Genomic DNA, 11822 nt, shown 5'->3' on the forward strand with positions numbered 1-11822 from the left:
CTTCCCAATTACTATAAACAATTTTCCTACTGAAAGAGATAGCAGAGAGCATTCTTTCATTACTAGAAAGCTGATATTTGAGATTAAAGGTAAATCTGATTATTTGTGATTTATGCCACCTTCTTTTGCATACAAAAGAGAGAGCAAAAAAGGTAAGAGTATCATTAAATGATGTCTGCTTTTTTGTGTTAAATGAATGCTCTTGAAATATATAATAAACCCCCACTTATTTATACCTAATTTCAATTTCATATTAAGGAAACAGATTGTGAGAGTGTGTGTTGTAAAATGTATACAAATCTATCTCCATACTAACAAAGTCCAGTTCCTACAACTTCAAGTAAGTTTTTTTATTGATTTAATGTAATTTAAAATATTCAAAATAGATTATTGAATAGGCCATCTGATTATACATAATCTTCCAAGGAATTCAGACAACAAGATCAGCATATTCAGCTTTACCTCATTTCAGAGTTTTGCTGTCACTGAAGGCATGATGAGGGACAGCACTGTAATTTAGAAAATGGTCAGGAAATACGAAATGAAGCTTACTGTAGAAAGACCACCCCAAATTATAACATGCTTTCCTCTATCCTAGTGACAAGCTATCTTTGTCAGAATGACACATTGTCACCTCTGATCTTTCATCTCCAACTTCCTTTATACATTCCAAAGGATCAACACACTTCAGGAAACCAAACTAGTTTCTTTTCATAAGGATTTGACCGCTGGAATCATCTTCCGATGAGAGACTTTAAGGTCCAGAGGTTAACTGCAAATCTTTAGCATACTCGGACATTGAAAGGCTATGTTCGGATGGCAGAGTTGTACTTAGTTAAGTGCAAGTGGATTTATTAAAAAAACTGTTCTTCTTGTCCATATTATCTTAGGACATAAATAGAAAGAAAAGTTTAATTAGTTAAGGAAGAAATTTGAGCTAGGTCTCAAATCAAACATTTGATCCATGAAACAGTAACCTAAGTCGTCGTTATTGTCACCTTTTGAATCCTTTATAAGCCAGAGTGGCAAGCCAGAGCCAACATTACTATTTTGCCTGGTATCTCCTCAGCTATTTTCCCTTTACCTAGCTGAGAAAACTATAAAGGTGAGCAGCTGACCTGAGATTAATTAAATTAAATTACTGTGCAGAGCTGCATCAGTAGTAAGTACAATAACCCTTGTTCTAAGATTTTTATTTTAATTGCTGGAATTTCATATGGATGGACCTTATATAGATAAGTATCAGTTTTCTTTTTATTCTTCAGAGCTGTTGGGGGAGAAAACAGAAGCAAACCTTCTTGACTTTCTTTTTTCCACTGCCTATACTCCTATTTGTATTGCCAGATGCCATGCATTCCAGTAAGACTAATTATTAGGTTAATGGTTACATAGAGTTTAGAAATGCGCTGTACTTAAATAGGATACAGGTAAATGACATAAAATTGATCATCAACTCACAACATCATTTATGTAATCCATCTCATTAAAAAGTATTATTTCAGCACTGTTATTTTTAAGGAAGTAATGTACTAAAACTTCTAATTTGTTTAGGAATAGCAACGTCAGTTTGATCAATTAGATTCATCTACCCTTAGAAGTCTTGTTAGCCGTATAGTATTCTTCGAAACACAGAAAAAACAATTTGTTGTAAGATGCATTTGCATGTCATAAATCTGTTTGCAATATACTATTTTGCACAGGTTTAAAATGAGCCTTACAGACATTCTAAGCTCTTCTGATATTGCTGCTGCTCTGCGGGACTGCCAAGGTGAGAAAATTAAAACTCTAAAAATCTATTATTTTATGTAAGACATGGCAAGTTTAATTCAGTCCCAAAGGAATACTGAACAAGCACATACTGTAAACAGATTTCTGTAATCTCTTTACTTAGCTGTCACAGTGTATTTGCTCATGACTGGTTTATATTGTCAGTTCGTAACTTATCCCCATGTGATTTTTTTCTGATGTTTAGGAGGGCAAAATTCATTCTTTGACAGGCTTTATCTATCAGCATGTTTAGAACAATTAAAATATAACAAGGCAGCATCCTCAGACCATTTAGGAGCAGTGAACACAGTGGTCTGGGGTTAATTTATTTATTAATTTATTTTCAGCTCCAGATTCCTTTAGTCCCAAAAAATTCTTTCAGATCAGTGGGATGTCTAAAAAGAGTAGCAGCCAGCTCAAGGAGATCTTCCGGATTCTCGACAATGATCAAAGTGGCTTTATTGAGGAAGATGAGCTCAAGTAAGGATTTTCTGTGTTAACTAGTTAGAGGCTATCCAAAAATCAGCACTTTTTTATTCCTAGAACTGTTCTGTAAATGTGAGCACAAGCTATGCTAAACATTGATAAAACCTTCAGCAGAATGTGAAAGGTGTATTTAAGTAGATAACCCCTACAGAGAAAAACAAATTAGTAAATACCTGCCTTTAATGCTCAGTATAGGAAAAAAAAAACACCCTCCCTGGGGCTGGATTTTGGTAGTGGGCAGAATCAACTGTATCAGGGCTGGACTTACAAAGCAGAAATGTATTTAGCTTGTCAAACAAAGCAATGTTTGGAGGACGTGGCTATTGTGGTAAATAATTTATTTATAGATAGCTATCAGTTTGATTATATACTCAGCATAAAAGAATAATATTCTGTGAAACTCATAATCAAAGCTTTTTCTTCCTAGGTATTTCCTTCAGAGGTTTGAGTGTGGAGCCAGAGTGTTAACCACCTCAGAAACCAAGACCTTCTTGGCAGCTGCAGATCATGATGGGGATGGTAAAATTGGGGCTGAAGGTATTAACTTATTTATATACAGAATAAGGTTCCTCAGGATGTGTTGTAAATGATGTGTGATTCTCCTTTCTTTTATGTTGATAGTACATTAATGTACTTTGAGCAATTTTACTGAAACCCTTGCAGTAACAACCTGTTTAAGGGTGGAAATGGTCCCTGATCGTACAGGTTTATCTCTGCAATTCCTTATGCAAGTAAAAAAAAACCCTCCCAGACTGCCCTAAGGAACTTTCTCATTACCACTCACTCACAAATTTCCAGTTGTTTTGAAGGGAACAGCCCCTTATTCCTCCTCCCACTTACTCTGATGTAAAGCAGCACTAGCATCACTTCTAACACACAAATGTAAAATCAAAGACAAAAGAACCAGCTCTACACAGGAGAATCAATAGCACATACATTGGCTCATCTACAGCAGTTATCTCCCAACAGAAATTCCACTAGTCAGTGAAATCATTCACAATATGCAAGAGCTAGCAGTACATTGTTCAATATTTGTTTTGCATAATAAGAACAGAATGATCAAGTGTCACTACCCCGACACAAGATCCCACAACAGGCTCTGTGCATGGGGATGGATGCTCTTTATCTTCAGTGGCAGGTTAGGAACCAGATAGGAAGGAGCAGCTGTCTTAGGAAGCAGCATATTGCACTCACCCCATGGAAATGCCAGTGTGATTTAATGGCTGCTCAGTGCAGAAGCCTCCCGATCTCATAATTCCATATTTCTGTGACCCATGTTGAACAGGAAACACACACTCACACAAAAGGCTTGCAGCCAATGGCAACTTGCCCCATGACAGAAGCAAGCTGCCTGGACGAGCATGAAAGGGGCTTAGGGAATAGCATGCAGGGAATGTGCTGCTGTGCAGATTCCCTAGCTCACTGTGCTAGGAGGACAGAACTCTTCTGTTTGTTTCTTTGGAAAGAATTAAATCCAGTTCCTTAGGAAATGTGCCAGTATAAACACACATGATTTATGAAGCAATCTATATACTGATACAGTTGTTCAGGGACAGGACTGATCAGATACTCTAACTCACAGATGCCAAACATTTAAAAGATCTTCCAAATAATATCTTATTGTAGAACACAATGCTTCAGTATCGTACCACATGGAACTGCACAATGCTTTTGGCTTTAGACTGTGCTCTAAATCAACACTTCTCAACTGCTGAAGCATTACAAACAGCTAATAAGACACATGGACTCGCTTTTCATTCTTTTACTTCAACTCTTAACTTCTTACTCAAATTCTGTATTAGCCATTCCATTATTTTTGCCCAAGATCAGTATTATGCAGAGAGAAGGCTAAAACAATCCTCGACATTTTATTATTCCTTGTAAATGTCAGCAAAACACTGCCTTTCCATCTGTTGTTTAGAAAAGGAAGTTTAGACAATGTCTCTCTTCCATACGCATTTCTTCTCCTCTGGTCATCTATCAGGTAATTGTTTTCTGTTCATTCCTTTTATAAATCTCTTGATAAGCCACTAATCTTTTACTCCTAATCACTTAATTTTAATATTTCTACTGTAAATATTCTCTGATCTTTCGCAGAATTCCAGGAAATGGTGCAGTCTTAGAGGTTCAAAAGGATCAAACAAGATAGAATTGGGATGCATCTGCACAAGACACTCCAAAACCTTGAAAATCATGAGTCCCTGATTTATCTTGACAGTGTCTGTTATTTGTTCATTGCATTAGCAACATAATGAAACACTGATTAATGATTTTTTTTTCATTGTGTGGACCATTTACCATGTTCTAAACTACACTTTAGCAGACACTTCCCTTAAAAATATCCAATAAAAATTAATCATATACAGTAGCTTTTGTCTGTTTTTCTGACTGCTAAACTGAAATGTGTGAATTCTTAAACTAAAAGTGTTAATCCCTCCAAGATCTTGATCTTATCAGACCTTCAGATATGGAATACCTTTTGAAATCAGTGGGAGTTCTGTTTACAATAGGCCTTCTAGATTAAGCCTGAAGTTCTCAAAACACTCAGAACTTTGTCAAAGACTAGCAGCTTAGATATACTTGTGAGGCAGGTGAGGATAAAATCTCTGACTGACTTCCAAGTGAAAAGCAGTCATACACTTTTGATTAAGAATGTTGCAGTTTCAAACCGTTCTTCTTACATTAGCCAGTTAAGAGAACAAGAAAGGAAAAACCACATGCCTGCCTGCAGTAAGATTTAAAAGGAAAGTCCACGTGAACTTGAGATTTCAGATAACTGTGAGGCTTTAAAAAGAAGAGGGGAAGCAAAAGGTATCTTCTTGGTGGCATTTTCTAGCTTTCTCAATAGGGAGGACTAAAAGTGTGAAGGAAGAATTTGTAGAAATGCATGTTGAGAAAGCTCCAACATACTCTACCCGGTATTTCCGGGCTATGCCTGCCGTATTAAAAGCGTCTTTCACAAAAGCATCCATCTCTGGGGATGCTGAAGAAGTGTCTTTTTACAAACAAACAATTTGGTCATTAGAAAAGAGAGATGTTCAGATGCTCTGATGGAGTGTTTATATATTCACTTGTTTTCTCAACATTAACCAGTGCTATATACTGCAGTTCATGGACATGCAGCTTGTAGGAGTCACTAGAACACAACAGAAGCCTTTTCAGGAAAGCAAATTGTTTAGAATCACTGCAGTTTCAATGCATTTCTTCCTTTGCTGTAAATGACTACATATAAAATTAACTGCATCCTTTTCTTTTCAAAAATCTCTATAAATACTAGTAATTGTGTAGAAAAACACCAAAACCAGAGCTGAATTGTTTATGAGATAACCAGCTATGGCTGGGGAAGAGACTAAAGAATTTGAATGTGCTTGTGAGAAAGGCTATATATCTTTCAGAGCAATGGAGTCACAGAGTCCATATGGCTAATGCTTTGATGGGCTAGGCCCTTTTCTCTGTCCTAACCTGAATTTTGCAAACCTAACAAAACAGTCACTGAAAAAACCCTGTTGGCCTCAAATATGTTCATCATTGAAGCAAAAGCAGTTACACAAATTAAATTTCTCCTTTATGTGAAAAAAAAGTTCACAGAGTGTCATTCTCCAAGACACCCTAGACAGCTGCACCAATACAAATTCCAGAACGATTCATCCCTGAGTACTCACCTCTACGTCTTCTCTGCAGCCATCTACTCTTTTGGGAGCCAAGTGCTGGAGAGCCAGCCAAGAAACCTCTACTGCCTTTTTTTTTTAAAAAAATTATATATTAATCTACAATTCTTAACCGTTGATGCCTGAAAACAGAATTTCAGTCCCATTTCAAAATGTTTTCAAGCAGCTTAATTTGGCGTACAAGTTGCTTGTAAACTGGTACACTCAGTACATGCGAGATTTTAATATGGTCATCACATTTTTCCTTTTATAGTGCAAAAATAATACAAACAGATAAAAAATGAACATAGAATTTTAATATTTCTTAACCTTATGAAAGATGCTCTCCTGGCATAAGTCACTGACTTAAACAGAGCTACTCAGATTTACACAAGCTGAGGATCTGACCCACGGAGATTCTCACAGCGTAAGATGGATGTCACAGGATATTCACAAGAAGCAAAGTGTGTTCTTGGCAGCTAAACCAGTCTGATGACAGAAGGGTCTTGGACTAGTTCACACGTAAGTAACAAACAAATTGCTCTCCATTTCATTTACAATGAAGTGTCATGACCTTGACTAATCTTATTACATCAGGCAGGCAAATGCAAGTAAAATAAAGAATTTTCCAGTTGCTGTTGCACTCTGAACTCTAGCTCCTCTCAGTATCTCAGCCTTTGCACCACGGACCTAGCCAAAGATACCCAGAGGCAAAGCACAAATTCTGTTATTCTCCACTAAGATGTAACACATTGCTGGAGCGGGTCACTGGACAGAGGGCTGGCAGGAGATTTGTGCAGTACCCTGGCCCACAACAAATTTGTGAGTGAAATTAGAACTTTCTTCATTTCCCAGAAAGAAGAATATATCACAGCTGTTTGCATCTGAAGTTCCTGTAAAACATCTGAACTACAAAATGTACTTAGGCCTTGCCAAAAGGCAAGGAACAAAAGACTAGGGAAGCACTTCCTGGCCTGACATGTATCCTTTTAACTAGTTCATATGTAAAGGCTTTAGAAAAAAAATCTTGTTCATCATTACTAACTTAAAACATGTCTCAATTGTTTGTTTATAGCTTATTATTGTATACAAGTTGTGCACTACAGCACTGAACAGAAAAAAATACTACCCGCTTAACTGTACTTGAGATATTTTGAGATCTAACATCCAAAGTACTGCAGTTAAAGGAACCTTTCCATCAGGAAAAAAGTACCTTAAAAAAACTTAATAGTACAGCAGCTAGTCCAGCAGATTAGTGTTCTCTGTGGGACAACATTTTAAGTAAAGGAAAATTTGTTGACTTGTAGGATGTCTGAAGTGGAAGAAACTTTAAAAAGTTAAAACAACTTATCACTTCCCTGGAATCCTTGAAATGCTAAATTATACTTTTGAATGCCTTTGTAAAACACGTGATAACTCAAACTGGATTTACTCACTGACAGAGATACCTGTCTGCTCCATGGCCTAAACCAAAATGCTATCGGCAAGCCTCCTTCTAGAGACGTGGTATGCAGAATTTCAGTTGTTTCAAGTAGGGACTTGTAATTGAGAAAGCTCCTGCGCAGGGCTTTATTGACTGACAAGGAAGGAAAAACTAAAGATATTTACCATATTTAGCCATCATTTAACATGTGGATATGGGTGCTATGGGTGCTCACTGAAGGGAATGAGCAGCCACTTTCTATAATCATATATTTAATGAATGGGATGGAAATAAGGACTGCATTAATAAACTGCATTCACTACAAAGACTTGACATGAGAGGCAGCATTCAGAAATTAGCTACTACTGACAATCATGCTCAGAGATTACAAAAAACGTTGCAACTAGTTATCAGAATTACCACTTGTCCATTTCACCAGACACAACTATAAAACCACATTTTTAGAAAATACCAGAATACTTGTGATGCCATTAAAATACCATTCTCCAGAGTTCCACTTCATGTTCAAATTATTTACCCCGTAGTACCTCATGCCACATTACCCTGTCTGTGAATAGTTAAAATATAAAAGAATAAACAGTGACTTTATTCAATCTCTAAGCATAAAACCCACCATGCCTTCAATATGTCAAACTATGACATAATTCTTCATGTAACTGTCTCTCATTTCTTGCTGTGATCAGGGATATAATTAACATATTACTATAACTCATCTTCAGAGCTGAAATTCTTTTAACTATCTAGCCCGTTCCTCATGCTCTTTTTCCCAGCTGTTCTTTCACATGTACTACAGATCCAGGCTAGTAACAACACCTAGGCATTCCTGTTAAACACATTAAACAAATCAAAACATTTAAATATCTCAAGTTTTGCATGAAAGTAGCTTTCTATCGTTATTCAGTGACTTTGTATCCAAAGGTAATGTAAAGTTACTACCCTCCTTTATGAAATCTCTGATCCTGCAAAGGAAATGCATCCATTATTAAACCATCTTTACTCACCATGACACTCAGTTGCTCACTTTCCTGGACATCACACTAAGAAAAAATCTGGGAGAGATGAATGATACTCTTAGCAGGACCCCTACCTCTAGCTGCGGTGTTGTATTTTCACACAGAGCTACAAAGGCCTGTTACAGTATTAACAAAGTGTGCAGAGCAGGGATACACAGGCATTGTGCTTTTTGCTGGATCACAGCACTATTTTGTAATTTATTTGCTAAACTAATCCCAAACTGCTGAGCCTACACATTTGTTAACACATTTAGACCACATACTGTCAATGGAACAGCTATTTGAGCTGTCAGCTGTATTTATTTACAGCTGTCAGCTCTAACACCCAGAGTGATTTATAGTATACCTTTTTGTTAAGTCTGCTACTATGCAGCTAACAGAAATGCTCAAAATAGTACCTAGAAACAGGCTCAACAAACCCAAAAGTATGACTACACAATGCTGATGATACTATTTCTTACTCCTACATAATTTTATTAATAAATTGGACATCACTCATAAAGTTGTTAATTATTTGTCTCTTGATGCAGGAGTTGTCCTGTCAAATTCCCAATGTATTTATGCAGCAGTTTAATTTTACATAATCATGGGCTAGGAATCACATTTCAAACTCGGGGTGATCTGATGCCACTTTGCAAATGTCAAGGTGTGGTGTTACTGCACATACAATTAAGAAGATGGGATGAAACTGGAACCACAATCGAAGTTTCTTCCTGCCCTGTTAATTTGTACATTAGAAATGTAATCATTTAAGTTAATTGAATCTGTTATCACTTACTCTTTGTAGATTCTCACAAATACTTGCAGCAAAAGCAATGTCAAGTTACAGATGACATTGCACTGAGCAGAATTATATTTTAGCAATCACTACACATACATTAATTCCCTTCCTAGGGAAAGTCTGGCATGGAAACACCTTCCTTCGCAATCACCAATTACAGCAAGTATCCACTGTCCAGCCATATATGCCTCCACAATATATCCCTTGCAACAATGTTTGTATTACAGCAGTAAATAGACACCAGGTTCTCCACTGTGCTAAGTCCTGAACAAACACACTTCTAAAGGTTTAACCCAATGCAAGCCAAAATCCACAGTCACTGCAGTTTTGTAATTTCTTTGGCAAGAAATTAATTGACTATCAATACCACCAATTTTAAGAATTTCCATGTTTTGCATTAAGTGAGTAGTATAAAGAAATTAACTTCCCCTATGGCCTGCAGATCACCACCCCTCCCGTAGTATAGCACAAGTAGGAGGGGAGGGGGTGACTTTGGTTTTTTTTCATTTGATATATTCAATCCTGACTGGATGTTCCCAGAAATTGTTTCATCTGTGTTGCAGCCTTCAAACAGACAGACCATAACTCTAACATGCTGATCTGCACACACTGCTGAATTTTAACTCACAGCTGTAGGGTAGGAAGCAAGAATTACTGTATTTGGATGCCTCATCCTGACACATTTGTCCTGATCCTTACTCAGCCCCAGCTCAGTGAAACCCTGTGGAGCTGGGCACAGCAAGACCTTCCCCCATCCTGCCTGCTGGTGCTGGCAAGAGGCAGGAGCCACCTTTTGCTGTAGCCTCTCTGAAAACAGCTGCATTAAATTATAAATCACATTCTCTCTGCAGCTCTGGAAACATTTCCTACAGCTGTTTGAGACCTGGCTGGCACTGACTGGAAATGATTTGTCTGCTGCTATGGTTCAGCCTGTTGGACAGGACATGAGGAGCTGCTCAGCTCTTGAGAGGTTTGGGTTAAATGCCGTATCTGCAGGTAGGAAAGGTGACACCCCAGGTGGTGATGAGCTCCACACCCACAGAAAGGGAATCTGCACACATACTATGTATACATGGATTCACATATTAAAACTCCATGTTGAACCAGCCTGAGAGGGCCTCAGCATGGCTGCCCACTAGGCCTCACAGCCAGGCAGCACCTCCATTTTGTGCCTCACAGGAGGCAGCTCCCTCCATTTTGTGCCTCCCCTCCCTCACAAGAGGCAGCCCCCTCCATTTTTGTGCTTCCCCTCCCTCACAAGAAGCAGCCCCCTTTATTTTGTGCCTCATGGGAGGCAGCTCCCTCCATTTTGTGCCTCCCCTCCCTCACAAGAGGCAGCCCCCTCCATTTTTGTGCTTCCCCTCCCTCACAAGAAGCAGCCCCCTTTATTTTGTGCCTCATGGGAGGCAGCTCCCTCCATTTTGTGCCTCCCCTTCCTCATAAGAAGCATCTCTCTCCATTTGTGCCTCACCTCCCTCACAGGAGGCAGCTGCCTTCCTCAGGCCAGGTACCAGGGGGGTTTGCAGCTATGGCAGGGTAGTAGGGATGTGGGACTGCTGCGTGCTGACTCTACCAGCCTAGGGCAAAACAGTGGCCATCTCTTGCTTATGCCACTCACTTTTTGAGTACAGACATTAAATATTAAATTACTGCAGTCTTACAGCATCTTTATTCCACACAGTGCTCTTACAGCGCTGAATTGGCTTCTCAAGGAAGTCATCAACTGCTGAGGCTCATGGGGACTATCCAGAATGACACGACTAGCACTGAAAGTAAACTAAGAGTGATGACAGGAACCGAAATACTAACAAAAGTGAAAACAAAAACCTCAAAAAATACTGTTTTCTTTCAGATTTAATCTGGCACAACTTTTAAGAAAGCTTACCAGTACATTTTTCTAAACAACCTGGTGGAATGAGATGTTCAATTGTGTCTATTATACCTTACCTAGCTGTTTATTTAAGCAATTATGTAACTTTATTTAGATTCCTAAACTTCATACTCCTAAAAAGAAGTGATACATCTCTTACCATGTAGCTGGTTTTTGTATTTACATCACACTGAATTTTGATTAAAATTGGAAATTAAAACTAACATAAAAGCTGAGTATTTTCTTAGTTAAATGCCATTATCTTAAAAGTGCCAGACAAAGAAGTGAAAAATAATCAGAATAAATATCATGTATCTATTTATGGAGAAAGCATTACCTGCACTAAGTGATGCTGGATGACACTTCCTTCAACATATTCAAACTTGTAGATCTCTATCTTTCAAATCTCGGATTTTACCTCTAAAAATAAAGCCTTTCTACTTTTTTCAGCTGCCAGGCAGCTGTGATGGAATGAGAAGGGAACTGAACTGCGCTACGTTTGCCCTTCAAAAAAGGGGTGTTTTGGCTAGGTGGTGATTTGGCACTGCAGCACCGGCCGGCCACGCCGCTTGCTGCGGAGGGGCTGTCCGGAGGGACTGCTAGGAACCTCCGGCAAGGCTCACGGATCCCTGAGGGAAGACCGGGGCCCCTCAACCTCCTGAGAGCCCTCCTAGATCACCAGGCCGTGACTGGAGCCGGCTGCGCCGGCAGGCCCTCTCTCCTGCCCGGCACCTGCCGTTCCTCTCCCCGCCGGCGGGGACGCTGCGGAGCGCCAGGCCCCCGCCGGCCCCGGGGAGCACTTCCTGCCCGCACC

At 39.0% G+C, this 11822-nt stretch overlaps 1 protein-coding gene across 1 annotated transcript; it reads left to right on the plus strand.

Annotated features, from left to right (window-relative positions):
- The first annotated feature begins 1707 nt into the window (after positions 1–1707).
- On the plus strand, positions 1708–4449 carry LOC129213266 (parvalbumin, thymic CPV3). Its single transcript, XM_054843008.1, has 4 exons — positions 1708–1768; positions 2115–2247; positions 2681–2790; positions 4351–4449. Exons 1-4 carry the CDS (start codon positions 1708–1710, stop codon positions 4374–4376), a joined length of 330 nt encoding a protein of 109 aa, XP_054698983.1. The 3' UTR covers positions 4377–4449.
- Positions 4450–11822: the final 7373 nt, after the last annotated feature.

This window comes from Grus americana, chromosome 15 (assembly GCF_028858705.1).
Source record: "Grus americana isolate bGruAme1 chromosome 15, bGruAme1.mat, whole genome shotgun sequence".
Lineage (NCBI taxonomy): Eukaryota > Metazoa > Chordata > Aves > Gruiformes > Gruidae > Grus > Grus americana.